The 18193-nt window shown below is 31.3% G+C and overlaps 3 protein-coding genes across 3 annotated transcripts; all 3 read left to right on the plus strand.

The window, feature by feature from the left end:
• The first annotated feature begins 264 nt into the window (after positions 1–264).
• LOC115714049 (heterogeneous nuclear ribonucleoprotein 1) lies at positions 265–3529 on the plus strand. Its single transcript, XM_030642573.2, has 2 exons — positions 265–773; positions 2243–3529. The coding sequence occupies exons 1-2, from the start codon at positions 552–554 to the stop codon at positions 3287–3289; spliced, it is 1269 nt and encodes a 422-aa protein (XP_030498433.1). The 5' UTR covers positions 265–551; the 3' UTR covers positions 3290–3529.
• Positions 3530–5951: 2422 nt separating this feature from the next.
• On the plus strand, positions 5952–8889 carry LOC115712304 (protein NRT1/ PTR FAMILY 5.2). Its single transcript, XM_030640567.2, has 4 exons — positions 5952–6430; positions 6543–6760; positions 6929–7461; positions 7981–8889. The coding sequence occupies exons 1-4, from the start codon at positions 6322–6324 to the stop codon at positions 8846–8848; spliced, it is 1728 nt and encodes a 575-aa protein (XP_030496427.2). The 5' UTR covers positions 5952–6321; the 3' UTR covers positions 8849–8889.
• A 3347-nt stretch (positions 8890–12236) lies between these two features.
• LOC115711961 (protein NRT1/ PTR FAMILY 5.3) lies at positions 12237–17230 on the plus strand. The gene is made up of 4 exons (XM_030640161.2): positions 12237–12505; positions 13152–13369; positions 13723–14303; positions 16338–17230. Exons 1-4 carry the CDS (start codon positions 12394–12396, stop codon positions 17167–17169), a joined length of 1743 nt encoding a protein of 580 aa, XP_030496021.2. The 5' UTR covers positions 12237–12393; the 3' UTR covers positions 17170–17230.
• Positions 17231–18193: the final 963 nt, after the last annotated feature.

The following is an 18193-nucleotide window of genomic DNA, read 5'->3' on the forward strand; positions in this document are numbered from 1 at the left end:
AAAATTAGACGACTAATTATTTGATTAATTTTCTAATTCTAATCCTAATCGTATCACCAACATATGAGATACTCCTATTAAACTCTAAGCTATTATTTTAACTAATTACTTTTAATAAAATTCCATAATTTATTAACAAAAAATACATCCATTCATTTAATTCAATCTCAGTCCTCCACGTGTCATATTAGGTATACTCTTATTAAAGTAAAAATTAGAAATTTAAGTCAAGTCAACTGACAAAACAAGTCTTTCCAATATTCCTATCACAATTCAAACAAAACCCCAATACGACACCGTTTAATAGGTTCCTAATCCTAACTACTTCTACTGAAAATCGAAAGTAAGGGTTTTTCAATTTCATTCGATATGTCGTTTTAACAAACCCTAACCCCCTTTTCCCTCTTCTCTTTCCCTTTTCTCAAATCACTCTCTTTCTCTCTCTCTACACAGTCCTAGAGAGAGAAAACAGGTACAGAAGGAGTGGTAGTAGTGGAGGACTGAGTGAGTAGTACATTTTTGGAGGAAGTTGTAGTCTGTAACAGAAGACAATGGACTCAGACGAAGGGAAGTTATTCATTGGTGGAATAGCATGGGACACGACGGAGGAGAAGCTCGCCGATTACTTTGGTCAGTATGGTGAAGTTACTCAAACTGTAATAATGCGTGATAAGACTACTGGTCGACCTAGGGGTTTCGCCTTTGTTGTTTTCTCTGATCCTTCTGTACTTGATAATGTTCTTAGCGAAAAACACACAATTGATGGTCGAGCTGTAAGTCACTCTCTTTCTCTCTCTTTCTATCAATAATTCAATTCTATTACTTGCATTGACTCGTTCTTTATTGTTGTTGCCATTAATTTGGAACTTTTGCTCTGTTTTATTGACTTGTCCTGTTTTTTTTTGTTTGGGATTTTTTGTTGTTGCCAATTATTGATATTCTGTCTTGTTTCGTGGTTTTGTCAATTGGGTTTTTCTTACTTTTTCTAATTTCTTTATTGGACCCCCCCAAAAAAACCAAACTTTTATTACTCTCCTAATTGTTCGATTAGGACAAGGTTGTTTCGTCCAATGTGTAGGTAATCAAGCTTTTTTTGTTTCAATTAATATGCATTGACTCTTGTTTTTCCTGTTGGCCAATTATTGGTATTCTGTGTCTCGTTTCATGGTATTGTCAATGGGGTTTTTTTTGCTAATTTCTTTATTGGCCCCCACAGAAATCAATCTTTTAATACTCTGGTAATCGTTCAGTTAGGTCAAGGTTGGTTCGTCCACTGTAGATAATCAAGCCTTTTTGTTTCAATTAATATGCATTGACTCTTGGTTTATTGAATTTTGATTTGATTATGCTTTTTATGGCTCTGTAATCTCTTGCTGGTTACGTTTGCTCGATATGATTTATGAACATAATGTTTTTGGTCTCCCTGGCTAATATCGTGCATGTGAAACTTATTATTTTAAAAGTCGATATGTTGGATGTAACTACATTAAGATAGCATCGTTTTTGGGAGAACTGATACACTTGACACTTCTTGTTTTAGCTATGACATGACATAATAAGGATGGCTTATCATAACATGCCATCCCCTGTTTGACTGTTTTTATTTTGGGTGCTTTAGAAGGGATTTGCCCTTATGTTGTATTTTATTTTAATAATAATAATCTTTTATAATGGGAATTAGCATTCCCGTGGGCCATGGATTGTCAGACTTAGCGAGGCCTGACATCAAAACATAACAATACAATTTTGATGTCCTTTTGTGTTTTGGTTGATTTAGTTGATGAGATATTAATTACCTATAGAATTCATTGGAGATCTCACTGAGGTGAGTCCTGGACTGAGTTTGGTTTCTCACATGTTGGGAATTTTAAAAAAATAAGCAATTTTATCTTAAGATGGGAAAGTTGAACAACTTGAATGATAGATCTGCTATTGCTGTGAAATATATTTTTGATGTCTTGTAACATTATATTCTTGTTATATGTATACCAACAAAGTCACTTTTTAGTGCAGGCTAATGATTAAGATATTGTCGTTATCTATACATAGTTTTTTTGTTCTTTCCCGTGTATTATTTCTCTTCATGTGAGGAATTCTTATTAAAAATTTTCCTTTTGACATGGGAATAATTATTGAGACATGATATTACACCTTTTATTCATTTGTTTCCTTTTACTTTTGTAAGATTAGTTGTGAGTGTCCTTTTATGAAACATATTAAAGTTCCAAACTTGGTTTTACAGGTGGATGCAAAAAGGGCTTTGTCAAGAGAAGAACAGACCTCCTCAAAAAGTGGAAACTTTTCTTCCAATAGAAGCTCTGGAGGGGGAGGAAACTTTAAGACCAAAAAAATATTTGTTGGAGGGCTGCCTTCAACACTCACAGAAGATGGATTTCGGCAATTTTTTGAAACTTTTGGCCATGTAACAGATGTAGTAATAATGTACGATCAAAATACTCAACGACCCCGTGGTTTTGGTTTTATAACATTTGATACTGAAGACGCAGTTGATAGAGTACTTTTTAAGAACTTCCATGAGATAAATGGAAAACAAGTAGAGGTGAAACGAGCCCTCCCTAAAGATGCAAACCCAGGTGGAGGCGGTCGTGGTGGAGGCTACCAAGGTTATTCTGGTGGTGCCACAAATACATTTGACAGTAGAATGGATGGCAATAGATATATGCAACCTCAAACCGCTGGAGGTGGTTTTCCTCCATTTTCAGGGTATGGTGGTTATGGTTACGGAGCAGCCAACGGTGCAGTTGGTTATGGGGGATACGGGGCGTATGGTGTTGGCGGTTATGGAGGTTCTGCTACTGGATTTGGTGGCCCTGCCGGGTCCTATGGAAACCCAAATGCTCCTAATCCTGGGTATCTTAGTGGGGGGCCTGGTGCAATGAAAAATAATTGGGCCAGTCAAACACCCACTGGGTATGGTGCCTCAGGCTACGGTACAGCTCCTTGGGCCGCCCCAGGTGGTGGGGCTGCTTCTGCTCCTAGAGGTCAATCTCCCAGCGGTGCATCTGGGTACGTAAACCAAGGTTATGGATATCCTAACTACAGTGGAAGCTACGGTCCTTACTCTGGCTCGTACCCTTCTAGTGGGCGTGCCCCAAATAGCAATGCTAGTGGTGGTGCCACAGGGGTAGATCAACAAGGCAGTGGCGGTTATATGGGAAGTGGGTATAGTGAGAACAATGGTAATTCAGGTTATTCTAATGCAGGATGGAGATCTGACCCTTCACAAGCTGCTGCTGGTTATGGCGGTGCTCAGCCCCGGCAGGTTTAGTAGGCAGAAAACCCAAAGGTTTTACGCCCTTTGTTCGCTATGGCAACAATAGGTTTGATTGCTTGATTATGAGTGGTAGCTTTTTCTTTTCACCCGTAGGTTTGCTAGTTTATTTTGACTAAAATTATTAGAAATATTTGGAAAAATTTGTTTCGAAGTAGTACCATTTATCTTCAGATTCTTCTTGTTTCTTATAGTTGTGTGTGCTTGTTACTAATTTTGCATTCTCCATTATCATCCCACACTACGTCCTTTTTATTTATTTATTTTTGTATGTTATATTTTGGTGCAAAAAAATGACGGGGCCTACCACTGTGGCTCCCCACTCGGGCGTTGCCAAGAGGGTTCCGATAAATGTTTGCAAAAAGTCCCACTTAGACGAGTTGTCTCTACCTACAATGGGATGCGCAACTTGTGGTTCCCTCCTCAAGCGTCCGTCTACTTTCTAAGTAGACGGGTCGGCTCTACCTACAATGGGATGTGTCACTTGTGGCTCCCCTCCGGTGTTGCCAAGAGGGTTCCAATAAATGTTCACAAAGATCCTACAAGATGGGTCGTCTCCACCTACTTAGACGGGTTGCCTCTACCTACAATGGGATGCATATCTTGTGGCTCCCTTCTCGGGCGTTGTCAAGAGGGTTCCGATAAAAATGTTCGACAAGGTCCCACTTAGACGGGTTGTCTCTACCCTCAATGCGATGCGTAATTTGTGGCTCCCCTCTCGGGCGTTGCCCAGAGGGTTCCAATTAATGTTCGCAAAGGTCCTACTTAAGCGGGTCGTCTTAACCTACAATGGGGTGTGTCACTAGTATTCCACCTGAACAAACAACTAGTGATGGGGTAGCATCCTGAGATAGTGGGCAACGCAATCGGTCTTTTCTTATCATGCATATGAAACTTATGCTCCATTGACTTTCTTTTTCTTTGATTTTTTTTTTACTTTTATAGGCAAAAGTTGAGTTGATAAGCAAAATTTCTACTAAATAGAAGAAAAATCACCCACAATATTTAGCTAGGTGTTTATATTTTCATTTTGAAAATCACCCATATATTGTATTTATGAAAATATTTTACCACATCATAAAAAATATCGAATTTTCAAAATAATATACATGATGAATTCATAGGATATGTTTTATTTGCTATTTTTGGTATTATTTGGTGGTGATATTATTTGAATTGTGTCAAAAACTTTATGGTGGATGTCAATCATTAATGATAAATTTAATTTTGAAGAAATATTATTTTGGATTCTGTATTTTTTATTTGGGTCCTTAAAATGAGTGGGACTTAGGCGCGAGTTTAACCTGCCTTAGCTTAAAGCTGACCTTAAATATTTGTGGTTTCTAGCATTTTCTACACGTGTTTTAGCATTCTCTTCAACATATATAATGTTTGATATTTTCAAAAATTCATTGAATACTTCTCATTCATGCAAAGTCAGTAGTAGCTCATGATAAATGTGTTGTTGATTTTGACAAAGCTAGTTTTGGTTGCCAACTTGCCACCATATTATGTCCCCATGTAGCATATATTACTAATCTAATACATCTTTCAATGTTTCTCAAAGATCATCTTCTCAATCTTCTTTCATTTAAATATCACACTATGATTAATTTTAATCACAAATAGGTTTAATTTAAGGACATTTTCTAATTACATTGGGTTTGATGAACCTCAAAAGACTAATCACCTTCCCCAAAAACCATTACTACCACTAATTAATAATATTATAAACTTAGTTTAGTCTCATAATACTTGACTAATGAATCCTTATATTCTAACACCTATCATAAATCTATACAACTCAATTATAATATTTTGAATGAAAAAAAAAAATCAATCAATAATATTTTAAAGATATTTAAGAGGAAAGTACATAAATTATTATTAAGTTTGTAGTACTTAATTGTACCTAAATTATTTTTTTGACAAAGTAAATACTTAAATTATTTTTTAGCATCAAAAACATCATAATTGTTATGTTTATATTATAAGTATTGTTATTAAGTATTACTAGTACTAACATTACCACAAAATAACACTTTATAAGTGATTAACAATTTTTTATAATAATTATTAAATTAAAAATATATAACATTTAATAATTAAATACAGTGATAATAACATAATATATTATAGATGTGCCCAATAGAGTAAGATTGTAGGGTTGACAATAATTTCTAACAAAATTTTAATTTTTGACAAAAAAAGAGAGAAAGAACTACGAATTATAAAGTCTCTCTATACCGAAATAGACAAGGGTACATTTTAATTTACACACAATAAATTAAATATTAATTTTTTAAATATAAATAATTATAATATAAATATATATATTTAAGAAAATTAAATGACATTACTATAGTGCCACAACATATATGTCGTGCACTGTAATCACACGACAAATTTAAGCTGCAGAATGTAATGTCGTTGGAGACATATATAACATCAAAATTAGCTTATGCAATCTACTTGGAACTGCTCTCTAAGATTTCTTCAATAAATGAATGAGTAATATTTAAAGGAAAGGAATCATCTCTTTCAAAAAAAAAAAAAGGAATAATTTATTTTATAGAAAAGTAAATATTCATATTATGCATTTCATGGAAAAAGTAGTAAAGTCTCAAATTGATTGAGGTTTGTTGTCAGGGACCTTAATTTCAAAGCTCACAAAATTAATTACATTACAAAACTATATAATATATAATACATATACAGTTTCTTATTTACAAGTCAACAACTACAGAAAATATTTACATATATATATATAAATGCTAGAGGGGATCACAAATGTCCAAACCATCACTTAAAAAACAATATAATATATAATATTATAACCACAATTTAATATCAAATGTTGTTGAAAGAATATTATAGAAAATTCATAGCATGAGATAATGTGAAGATGCCATATCCAAATGTTGTTAAGAGAACTCTTTCATTACAGAGCTATAATTATATATAATATATATAATATAACCATGTAACTATAGTTTTAGTTTAAACTTTCAAAGAAGAAAATTATTACTATGGTTTTGGTTGAAGAAAAGTATGCACAAGATGGGGCAGTTGATCTCAAAGGCAGACCTGTTTTAAGGTCAAAAACTGGAAAATGGAAGGCTTGTTCCTTCATTATAGGTAAGTTAATTAATTAACTTAATAACTGTTATTATATGTATATATATATATGCTATAGAACATAAATTTAAATGTGGGATTTTGATATATGTAATTTTTTTTTATTATGTAGTGTATGAAATTTTTGAGAGATTGGCATACCAAGGAATTGCAGCAAATCTAGTGATTTACTTAACAAGAGAGCTTCATCAAGGGACTGTAAAAGCATCAAATAATGTCACTAATTGGAGTGGAACTGTATGGATGACCCCAATATTAGGTGCTTATGTTGCTGATGCTTACTTAGGTCAATTCTGGACTTTTCTCATTGGCTCAACAATTTATCTCTTGGTAATTAATCTTCTCATCTAATCAAATTTTGGGTTTTGAATAGTTTACCAAAATTATATGTGAAAAAGGTAACTAATTACTCATTTAATTACCTTAAAAGTAACTTGTTACCTTTCTCTTTTTTTTACTCTGTTTTCTAACTTGAAATGTGTGTGTATATACATATAGGGAATGATCTTGCTAACACTAGTGGTTTCATTAAGAGCTTTAAGATCATCAGAAGACTCATCTATGAAAGTGGGTATGTTTTATTTGGCACTATATATAATTGCAATAGGAAATGGTGGAACAAAGCCTAATATATCAACCCTTGGTGCTGGACAATTTGATGAGTTTGAACCAAAAGAAAAGGCACAAAAACTCTCTTTCTTCAATTGGTGGGTTTTCAGCACTTTTATTGGGTTTCTCATATCAGAAACTGGTGTGGTTTACATTCAAGACAATGTGGGATGGTCCATTGGTTATGGTCTTCCAACTGTGGGGCTAGGGATCTCCATTTTGGTGTTCTTAGTTGGTGTGCCATTTTATAGGCACAAGTTGCCTTTAGGGAGTCCTTTTACCAGGATGGCTAAGGTTATTTTAGCTTCTTTTAGTAAATGGAAGTTGCCTTTGCCAAATGACCCAAATGACCTTTATGAGTTGAGCTTGGAAGAGTACACTAAAAAGGGTATCACTAAAATTGATCACACTTCTTCATTAAGGTAATTTTATATTTACTACCACTTTGTTATAACTAGCTAGCTAGCATTTACCGTATTGATTGTTCCCAACATTACTTGATTTGTCATAAAATGATCCGTTGATGTAAGACAAGTTAGATCTGCGCGTAGGGTTCATCCAACTTAAGAATCCAAAAAAAAAATATTTAAATATCACATTTTCTTCTAATAAAGGTCAAAAAAGTTCTAGGCCCAACCAAACTCAAAATCGCCTTGAGTACAAATTAAGACTACTTTATACATAGTAACATACACTAATCATTGTTTAATTACTATATGTTGTATCAAATCATGTTAAACACTTTATAAGACATAATTTTGCTTAGGTATAAGTGGCTTTATATCTTAATATTTGAAATTGTAATATTATTGTTACATAACAACACACATTATAATCATTGTATGTAACATTAAATACTTAATTTAGTATATGAGCATACAATCATCAATTGATATAGCATACATCAACATTATTATCTTAAATATATTTACTTTGTATAGGTGCTTGGACAAAGCTGCTGTGGATAGTGAAATAATGACTACAAAGAGGCCATGGACATTATGTCCAATAACTCAAGTAGAAGAAACTAAGAAAATAGTGAAACTACTTCCTCTTTTACTAATCACCTTCATACCAAGCATAATATCATCTCAAATACACACACTTTTCATCAAACAAGGCACAACCCTAGACAGAAAAATAGGGCATCATGGCTTCAACATCCCACCAGCATGTCTCGCGGTCTTCACAACAATCTTCATGCTCATAAGCATTGTCCTCTACGACCGTTGCTTCGTCCCAATCGCCCAAAGATACACGAAAAACCCTAGAGGGATAACCATGCTTCAAAGATTTGGTGTAGGGCTTGTTCTCCATGTTGTGATCACAATCACAGCTTGCTTAGCCGAAAGGAAGAGACTAAGTGTTGCAAGAGAGCATGGTGTGGTTGGAAAGAAAGAGATAGTTCCTCTTTCGGTTTTTATTCTTCTTCCTCAATTCGGTTTGATGGGGTTGGCCGATGCTTTCTTAGAAGTTTCAAAGCAAGAATTTTTCTATGATCAAGCACCGGAGGGCATGAAAAGTTTGGGAGCTTCTTTCTTTACAACAAGCAAAGGAGTTGGAAATTTTCTTAGTAGTATTGTTCTTACAATGGTTTCTAATTTCACTAAAAGAAATAATGGCCAAAAAGGGTGGATTTTGGATAACTTAAATGTCTCTCATTTGGATTATTACTATGGATTCTTGGCTTTCTTGGCTTTTATTAATCTCATCTTGTTTTGGTTTGTTGCCAAATTCTATGTTTACAATGTTGATCAAGTCAACAATAAATATTCCAAGGATAATAATAATCATGTGAATTCATCATGATAGTATATTATGCATATGATCATGTGCTTGTATTCTTCTAATTATTTCCAAATTTCGTTTTATTAATATAAATATTATAAAAAATATATCTATTATATATAATTACACTTCAATTATTTATTTATCATTTCTTTCTTTAGGATCATCTTCAACTTCTCCAATTGCCACTCTTGAATCTCATGTTGTAGCTAGAGGCCATGACTCTTGCCTAGGGCTTGATCTTATGCAAGAGAATTGGGTACATTTTAGTTTGTGTCAAAAGAACGCTAAAAAAAATCTCACTGTGTCACTCAAAAAAGTTGTGATTAAATTAAAAAAATATTATTAAAGTTACAGTAAATAGTAACATAAGTAATTAAAATTTTAAGTTTAAGCGGTATAAATTTAATATTTATTTTTAACGGTAAAAGTACTAAATATTTATAAATTTATAATTTTCCTCCAATTTTGTCAGTACAGATTTTGTTTTAAATTTATTAAAAAAATGTTTAGAAGTAACTGATACTATATATATTTTTGTTTAGATCTAATGATTTAGAGTTTGGGCCTTATACGTACCTTGTTTAAGACAATAATAGAGTCTGTACTGACGAAATTAAAGAAAAAATATTTTAAGGAGGAGGGTAATATCGGTTTTTATAATAGTGAAAATTCCATATATATCAAAATAAATGTATATATAAATATAGGACATGCCTGAGTGGTCCTGTATTTTTTTTTAAAAAAAAAAAAGTGGTAAGGGAAATATAATATTTTTTGTGCCCAACTTAATAGTCATTTTTCTTTAAGATGAATAAGTTATCTTTTCATAAAAAAAAAAATAAATAAATAAGAAAGAAAGAGAGGAGTAATTAGTTGAAAGAGGTATTTTTTTTTTAGTATTTTCAATTATTAATCTATTTGTATTTGTACTTAATCTTTCAAGCTTAAATTTTGGTGGTAAAATAAAACTCTCTAAATGACTGAACTGTTAGTAAATTAAAGGTGTCATCTACTTTTACAGTTAACTGCCATCATAGACTATTTATGTGTACACTCTTGTACAGGTAGCACATTTATATTGGTACACCTAATATTTTTTTTTTTTTTTGAAAGGAAAATTATATTTTATTAACCTTCAAATTCTGTCATCAACATTGGCAACAAATCAGTTGGAATATTTTCCATACTGAAAATACAATCAGGGTACAATAGAGACGCTCTTGCAAACTCATGAGCGACTTTATTAGCTGACCGCTTAACAAAACAAAAATCAACATTTCTTAGAGAAGCCAACAAGGCTTTACATTCTTGAATCACACAACCAAAATAAGAAGTTAAGCTTATGGAGCTTCTTAGAGCCTGAACAACCAAGAGACAATCAGTCTCCACCCAAACTGGACTAGTCGAATGGTCTTTAATCCAACTTAGAGCTTCCCGAAAGCTCAAAGCTTCCACCACAGCCGGTACCATATTCCCTATGTAGAGTTTGGTACGCCCCTCAACAAGCAATCCATTATGGTCTCGAACAACAAAAGCACCTCTGTGACAGTCAGTAGTCCCGTGATCCGTAAGGGGAAACACCGGGTAAGCTGTGCAATCCCACACCGCCTGGGGAAGGTCAAGTGGGATGATTCTGAGACTGTGTAGGTATGGGACTACACAGTTGAAGAGAGCTTAAATGGATTGATTGGTACTACCTATGTCAACAAGGTGCATCTTGTTTTTCGGTAGCCCATCTCGAAAGAACTCCACAGTTAAGCGTGCTTGGCTTGGGAGCAATTTCAAGGATGGGTGACCTCCTGGGAAGTTTTCCCAGGAAGCGTGTGAGTGAGGACAAAGCACGGCGAAAACACTCGTGTTGGTACGTAGGGTCGATCATCGGTCCATGAAGCGACGCCAAAGTGACGTACTCGTGTATAAGAGTCATTCATTCGTGGGTGTAAGGGCCCGATGGAGGCTTGAAGCGAGGACGTTACAAATGGTATCGCAGCCTCGACCCGGCGGAAGTGTGGTCGACGAGGACGTCGGACCCCATGGGGTGATTGTGACGGTCGGTAGTCCGTGATCCGTAAGGGGAAACACCGGTAGGCTGTGCAATCCCACACCGCCCGGGGAAGGTCGAGTGGGATGATTCGAGACCGTGTAGGTATGGGACTACACGAGTTGAAGAGAGCTTAAATGGATTGATTGGTACTACCTATGTCAACAAGGTGCATCTTGTTTTTCGGTAGCCCATCTCGAAAGAACTCCACAGTTAAGCGTGCTTGGCTTGGGAGCAATTTCAAGGATGGGTGACCTCCTGGGAAGTTTTCCCAGGAAGCGTGTGAGTGAGGACAAAGCACGCTGAAAACACTCGTGTTGGTCTGTAGGGTCAGTCATCAGTCCATGAAGCAGCCAAAGTGACGTACTCGTGTATAAGAGTCATTCATTCCGTGGGTGTAAGGGCCCAATGGAGGCTTGAAGCGAGGACGTTACAACCTCCAAACCGAGGTACACCTAATATTATTATTTAAAAATTATAAAAAATTATTTCAAAATTTATAATATTTTTTAAATATTTTATTTTTTATTTTTATAATTTTATTTAATTTTAAAATAAATTTTGAAATAGGTACCAAAAGTCGGAATTGGGTATATATACAATTATTAGCAGCGGGACTGCTGTTAATGCCCTGCCGCTAATAATTCTAATGATTATTTTTTTTATTTTTTTTAATATTATTAGCGGTGGAGCTCGCCGCTAATACTATTAGCGGCGGAGTCTACCGATAATAAATTTTTTTTAAAAAAAAATAAATAAGTAGAATTAGTAGCCAATTCTGGTTTCGCCGCTAATACTATCACTATTAGAGGCGAATTTCACCCATCGCTAATAATATTGCGGCTATTGATAAATTTTATTATAGTGATAGTATATAATAAGACGATGTCTAACTTATCTATAAAATATTAGCACGTGAGAATATAATATTTACTCTGGATATAAATTGTTACTCACTGTGTGAATATATTGCTTCATATACATATAAGTTAGTTCCTGAAAGTCTAATTTACTAAATAAATGAGTTATATTAAGTGAGTGACCGGTCTAAGAAAAAATGGTGAGGAATTGAATCCATGGCCTATAAATATAATATATAGATATATATGTATATAGTGTAGAGAATAAAATCCCATGTGTCAGAAAATAAATGTGCAAATGTATATATCAACAGTAACACCCACAAATAAATGTTGTACAAATTCTAATATATATTCACATATATGTATGTATATATATATATTATTGCTATCTAGCTAGCTACCATTAATAAAAGTCCACTCTAATGGGTCATACATGCAATTATACAAAATTAGAATATAAGTTTTATTATATATTAGCTAGAATCATTATCATCATTATTACTACTACTGTTTCAAATTCAAATACATACAACAAAAAACAGTACTATATATCTACATAAACATATATATATATGCTTAGAAAACTTAATAATAATTTAAGCTTAATATAGAAAAAAAATAATAATAATATAAGATCAAAAAGAGAGTTATTATATATTATGGGACAAGTAATTGAAGGAGATTATACACAAGATGGGTCTGTGGATCTCAAAGGAAGACCTGTTTTAAGATCCAAAACTGGAAAATGGAGAGCTTGCTTTTTCATTCTAGGTAGGTAGCATAAATATATATATAAATATATATTAATAATATTTTTCTAATTTTTTTATTATATGAATATTTAATTAGTTGACTTATAATTTAGGATATGAGATGTTTGAGAGATTAGCAAAAGTGGGGTTTCAAGCTAATATAGTGTTGTAGTTGTACATAAATTATATATATTAATAAAAAATTAATTTTTTCATTATATGAATATTTAATTAGTTGAATTATAATTAGGGCATGAGATGTTTGAGAGATCATTAGCAATTGTGGGGAATTTCAAGCCAATCTAGTGTTGCACATAAATTTATATATATTAATTTTGTAATTGTTTTTATTATATAAATTAATTATAATTAGGTATGAGATGTTTGAGAAATTAGATTGTGGGGGTTCAAGCTCATTATTTGGTGTTGTATACATAAATATATATTAATACATTTTTTAAATTTTTTTTATTATATGAATGAATTAATTTTTTTATTAATACATTTTTTAAATTTTTTTTATTATATGTTTGAGAGATCAATATATAGCAATTTGGGGTTTCAATTAGCTAATCTAGTGTTGTACATAAATATATATATAATGTTATTTTTTTTATTATTTTTTTATTATATGAATTAATTAATTGGTTTTTGTACTTAATTAGGGTATGAGATGTTTGAGAGATTAGCAATTGTTGGGGTTCAAGCTAATCTAGTGTTGTACTTAACAAGAGAGCTTCATGAAGGGACTGTAAGAGCTTCAAATAGTGTGACCAATTGGATTGGTACTATGTGGCTCACACCCTTATTAGGAGCTTATATTGCAGATTCATATCTTGGTAGATATTGGACAAGTGTCATAGCTTCATCAATCATTCTCTTGGTAATATATACTTAATTTCTTATTCTACTATTGATTAATTAGTTTTAAATTCATGATAATTTTGCAAATTCTATGAATTTTTATATAATGTACATGTGTAAAAATATGGCTTTTTTTCCAAAAGTTATTATAGGAAAAAATTTATGAAAACATTAAAAAGGGGCTAACTAGTTACCTTTTAGGGTCGGTTACCTCGGGTAACCAGTAACCAGTTACCTTATATTGTTTTTTCTATAAATTTTTAACTTTTGTTTTGACCATATTCCCAAAACATAATTTACTCTTCTTTTCTTTTGATATTTAATTAACTAAGCATTATCAATAATGTACTAATTGAGTTGATTGAACAACAGGGAATGATACTACTAACCTTAGCAGTTTCACTACAATCTCTAAGACCACCATCATGTAGTAACCAAAAACTACTCAAAGAAGAAAATTGCCCAAAAGCCTCATTTTTCCAAGTGGGTATGTTCTATTTATCACTATACATAATAGCAATAGGGAATGGAGGTACAAGATCCAACATTTCCACCATGGGGGCCGATCAATTCGATGTTTTCGAGTCGAAAGAGAAGACACAAAAGCTCTCATTCTTCAATTGGTGGATGTCAAGTATCTTAGTTGGTGTCTTATTTTCAAGTACATTTTTGGTTTACATACAAGACAATGTTGGTTGGTCACTTGGCTATGGAATTCCAACTGTGGGACTTGGTTTCTCAGTTCTTATTTTGTTATTTGGTACAAAATTTTATAGGCTAAAATTGCCTATGGGAAGTCCTTTAACAAAGATGGGTATGGTACTTGTGGCATCTATTAGGAAATGGAGGGTGGATTTACCAAATGACCCAAAAGACCTTTATGAATTGAGCTTGGAAGATTATGGTAACAATAATGTCAAAATCATTAGACTTGATCATACTCCTTCATTAAGGTATGTTATTATATAACATTATTCTAAATTGGTTATTCACTAAAAAAAATTACTTTTAGTAAAAAAAAATTGTGACTAAAAAGAAAAACATTAAGCCTATATATGTGTTATTACTAAAAGTTTGTTTTTTTATGAAACTAAAAAGTTTGTCACAAAAATATTGAAAATATTTGTTGTTGCTAAAAACTTTTTGGTAATAAGTTTATTTTTTGGAAACTATAAACTCTTGCTATTACTAAAAAGTTTACAAAGTAAAAAATTGTTACAAAAATTAAATTAGTAAGTATTGTATCAAGATAATATTTTATTAATGAGAATTAACTTTTTGTTGTGGTTAAAAATTACATTTAATAATATTAAAAAATATATATATTCACTAGCTAGAAAGTTGTTGTTATATTTTTAGTAGTATTTTTAACACACATAACATACCTTTCTTTTAATATTTTTAAATAGTTACCATGCATGTGTCTTTATCATAATAAAACTCAATAACTAGTTTTTAGATATTGATGTAAGAATATTCTTTAATTAATTAGTTTTAATCATTACAAATATATAGTTCATAATTGAATAGTACTTATCATACATGTGTGTTATCATTAAAAAAATCATTAATTTATATATATATATTGATGTAAGAATATATATTCTTTAACAAGTGTTAAAACACATATAACTATATATATACATTATTTTTATTCTTAATAATATAACTTTCTTTTTAATAAATAATATATTATAACTTTATAATAAAAGGATTTCTTTATTTAGTCAATTCCATTAATATCTCCAAAAATTGCATTGAAGAAACCATGCATGTCTGCTATCCAGTTGACATTTTTTTTTACAAATTAACTCAAGTGAAAGTATAAATATAATAATGAGATATATAGGAATAATATATAAAGGAATAGGAATTAGAATTATGAGATCTAATGAATTGATAGGATCAGAATGGAACTAAATCATGTCATATCACCCTTTAAAATATATACAGTATTAGTAACACATGCATCTTTGTATTATTAATTAATTATTAATTTAAATAATAATAAAAATTTAAATTTAATATAATTCAATTATATTTTTTAAATATATAAAATTTAATTTAATTTTAAATTTATTAATAAAAAAATACCTAATTAATTTTATTAAACAATATAATAAGTAAATAAGTTTAGATATTTTAAACAATATAACTAATAAATTTGTTATAAAATATGATTAATTAATTAAATTAACGTCGAATTTAAATTTAAATTAAGATTTATATAAAATTATCTAATTTTTTTAATACTTTTAAATAATTATTTACGTTATATTTTAACAATAAATTAAATTTAGATATTTAAAATTATTTTAAAAAAAATAATTAATTAATTGATTTAACGGTATTACTTCGACCTGTTAAATTTAACAAAAAATAATCGTAAACCAACAATTTTTGTTAAATAATTTAATATAAAAGATATTTCAACCAAAAAAAAAACTTCCATAACTTGTTTCTATTAAATTTTACATATCTCATATATAAATAAATGATTAATATAAGTTTATTTATTTATTTGTTTGTTTTCCACGTGATACACGTTACTCAAAAGTTGAATCATATCCCTCCCATGACTATTTTTTTTTTTTGATCATTAAAGTTTAAATAATATACATAAATAACTATTCTCATTTTAAAATATAAAAATAAATATAAATAATTATATTGATTGATAGGCTAGCTCTCGGTATAGGCGGACTAGACCTATACTTAGGACTCACTTAGATCAGGGGTTCAAAAAAAATTACACCAAATAATTTTTTTATTTTATTTTATTTTGAAGAAATAAAACAGCAAATAATATGTTGCATAGCACTTTTTAATTGATCGTAGTCTATAAAAATTAAAACAACAATTAATTTTATAAGTTTGGAATGATAAATAATTATATATAGGAATAATATTAAATGTTCGACACTTTGATCATAATATATTTTATTTTATTTATATAATAACATTTCACATTATTTTTGTTAATACAGATTTCTTGACAAAGCAGCAGTGAAGACTGGATCAACCTCACCATGGATGCTAAGTACAGTGACCCAAGTAGAAGAAACTAAACAAATGATCAAAATGATACCAATTTTGATAGTTTCATTCATACCAAACACCATAGTAGCTCAATTATTAACCCTATTCATCAAACAAGGCACAACCCTAGATCGAAATTTAGGCCCTCACTTCCAAATCCCTCCAGCTTGCCTCATAGTACTAGTAACAATCTCTTTCCTCGTAAGCCTTGTGGCCTACGATCGCCTCTTCGTCCCAATTGTCCGACGTTACACCAAAAACCCTAGAGGCATCACCATGCTCCAAAGAATGGGCATTGGATTCGCTATACATGTCATAGTCATGGTTGTTGCTACCCTAACCGAGAGAAAGAGATTGGGAGTTGCTAGATCAAAAGGTGCCCTAGGAAAAACCGACATAGTTCCTCTCTCTATTTTTGTTCTACTCCCTCAGTTTGCACTGATGGGAGTAGGCGACACTTTTATGGAACCGTCGCAAATGGAGTTTTACTATGATCAAGCACCCGAAAGCATGAAAAGTTTGGGGTCTTCTTTGTTTTGTTTGAGCAAAGGAGTAGGGTTTTTTCTTAGTAGTTTTTTGTTATCAATAGTGAGTGAGATAACTAAGAAAAATGAGAGTAGTGGAGGTTGGGTTTTGGATAACCTAAATGTGTCTCGTATGGATTATTACTATGCTTTTTTGGCAGTGTTGGCTTTTCTTAACTTTATTTTGTTTGTGTTTTTTGCTAAGTTGTTTGTTTACAATTCTGATCATCATCATCATCACCAGGTCAATACTTGAAAACCTATGTGATCACTTAATTATTTTTAATTATTAAAGCTTAATTGTCAAGTTCTATTAATGTCTTTAATTGTTTGTTGTTTATATATTATCATATATAGTCTTATAATAAGTGTTCTTTTAGTAAACTAATCTAAGAGTTATGATTCACTAAATATTATCATATCAAAGAATTTTCCTTTATTTGATATTGCAGAATTTCTGTTTACTTTGATTGCATTTTCACTAGAGTAGAAATTAATATAGAAAAAAGATTGAACTAAGCACTAATTCTTTTATACAAGTTACCAACTTTATGGATAATGGATAATGGTACCATACATTACAAAACATAGAAGAAGAAGCTTATTCTTCTTTAATTGATCAAACTGGGCCTAGATGAGGAAATTGGGCCCAGTGAAAAGATGGGCTGAGATTGCTTGGATCAAGATGATCTTGTTGGGCTCTCAGAAAACGGGCTTTTAGGCTGGTTTTATGTAAAAATATCACTTTTTTTCACAAAAATTTAAAAAAAAAATGACTATTGTATCTCTTCATGTCTTTATTCTCTACTTTGGAAAAACAGCTTTTGTGGGCAAAAAGACAATTATTGGCCACCATATATTATCCCTTTATCACAATACTCCATAATAAAAGGAATCTAGCTAAGGAGCTATACACAATGTAAGCTCCTCCTAAATTGAGTTAAATATGTACATGAGGATGGGAAGAATTGAAAGATTGTGCATATAAACTAAGCACTAAAAACAAAATCTAAGGGTAAAGTCAAACAAAATATTTAAGGGTAAGTATATAGTACATTCTTTAAACATGTATTTCGGTAGACTCTTATTTGTTTCGACACCTAAGAGAGCTTTTAAATTAGTTTAATTTTTTTTTATGATCGTGTATGTTATAGTTATTTAAAATTATTTGTAAAATTTCATAAAACTCTGAGTAGTTTACAATAATGAAAAATAAGGTTTTAATATTTTGTTGTACTTATGCGACTGTTTTTCTTATAAGCTTAGTAAGTAATTGTTTA

Source organism: Cannabis sativa, chromosome 4 (assembly GCF_029168945.1).
Source record: "Cannabis sativa cultivar Pink pepper isolate KNU-18-1 chromosome 4, ASM2916894v1, whole genome shotgun sequence".
Taxonomy (NCBI): domain Eukaryota; kingdom Viridiplantae; phylum Streptophyta; class Magnoliopsida; order Rosales; family Cannabaceae; genus Cannabis; species Cannabis sativa.

Coding starts and splice junctions, on each gene's coding strand:
- LOC115714049 (XM_030642573.2), top strand. CDS start 552: ATGGACTCAGACGAAGGGAAGTTATTCATTGGTGGAATAGCATGGGAC. Junction 774..2,242: donor ACACAATTGATGGTCGAGCT/GTAAGTCACTCT, acceptor TTGGTTTTACAG/GTGGATGCAAAAAGGGCTTT.
- LOC115712304 (XM_030640567.2), top strand. CDS start 6,322: ATGGTTTTGGTTGAAGAAAAGTATGCACAAGATGGGGCAGTTGATCTC. Junction 6,431..6,542: donor GGCTTGTTCCTTCATTATAG/GTAAGTTAATTA, acceptor TTTATTATGTAG/TGTATGAAATTTTTGAGAGA. Junction 7,462..7,980: donor GATCACACTTCTTCATTAAG/GTAATTTTATAT, acceptor TACTTTGTATAG/GTGCTTGGACAAAGCTGCTG.
- LOC115711961 (XM_030640161.2), top strand. CDS start 12,394: ATGGGACAAGTAATTGAAGGAGATTATACACAAGATGGGTCTGTGGAT. Junction 12,506..13,151: donor AGCTTGCTTTTTCATTCTAG/GTAGGTAGCATA, acceptor GTACTTAATTAG/GGTATGAGATGTTTGAGAGA. Junction 14,304..16,337: donor GATCATACTCCTTCATTAAG/GTATGTTATTAT, acceptor TTGTTAATACAG/ATTTCTTGACAAAGCAGCAG.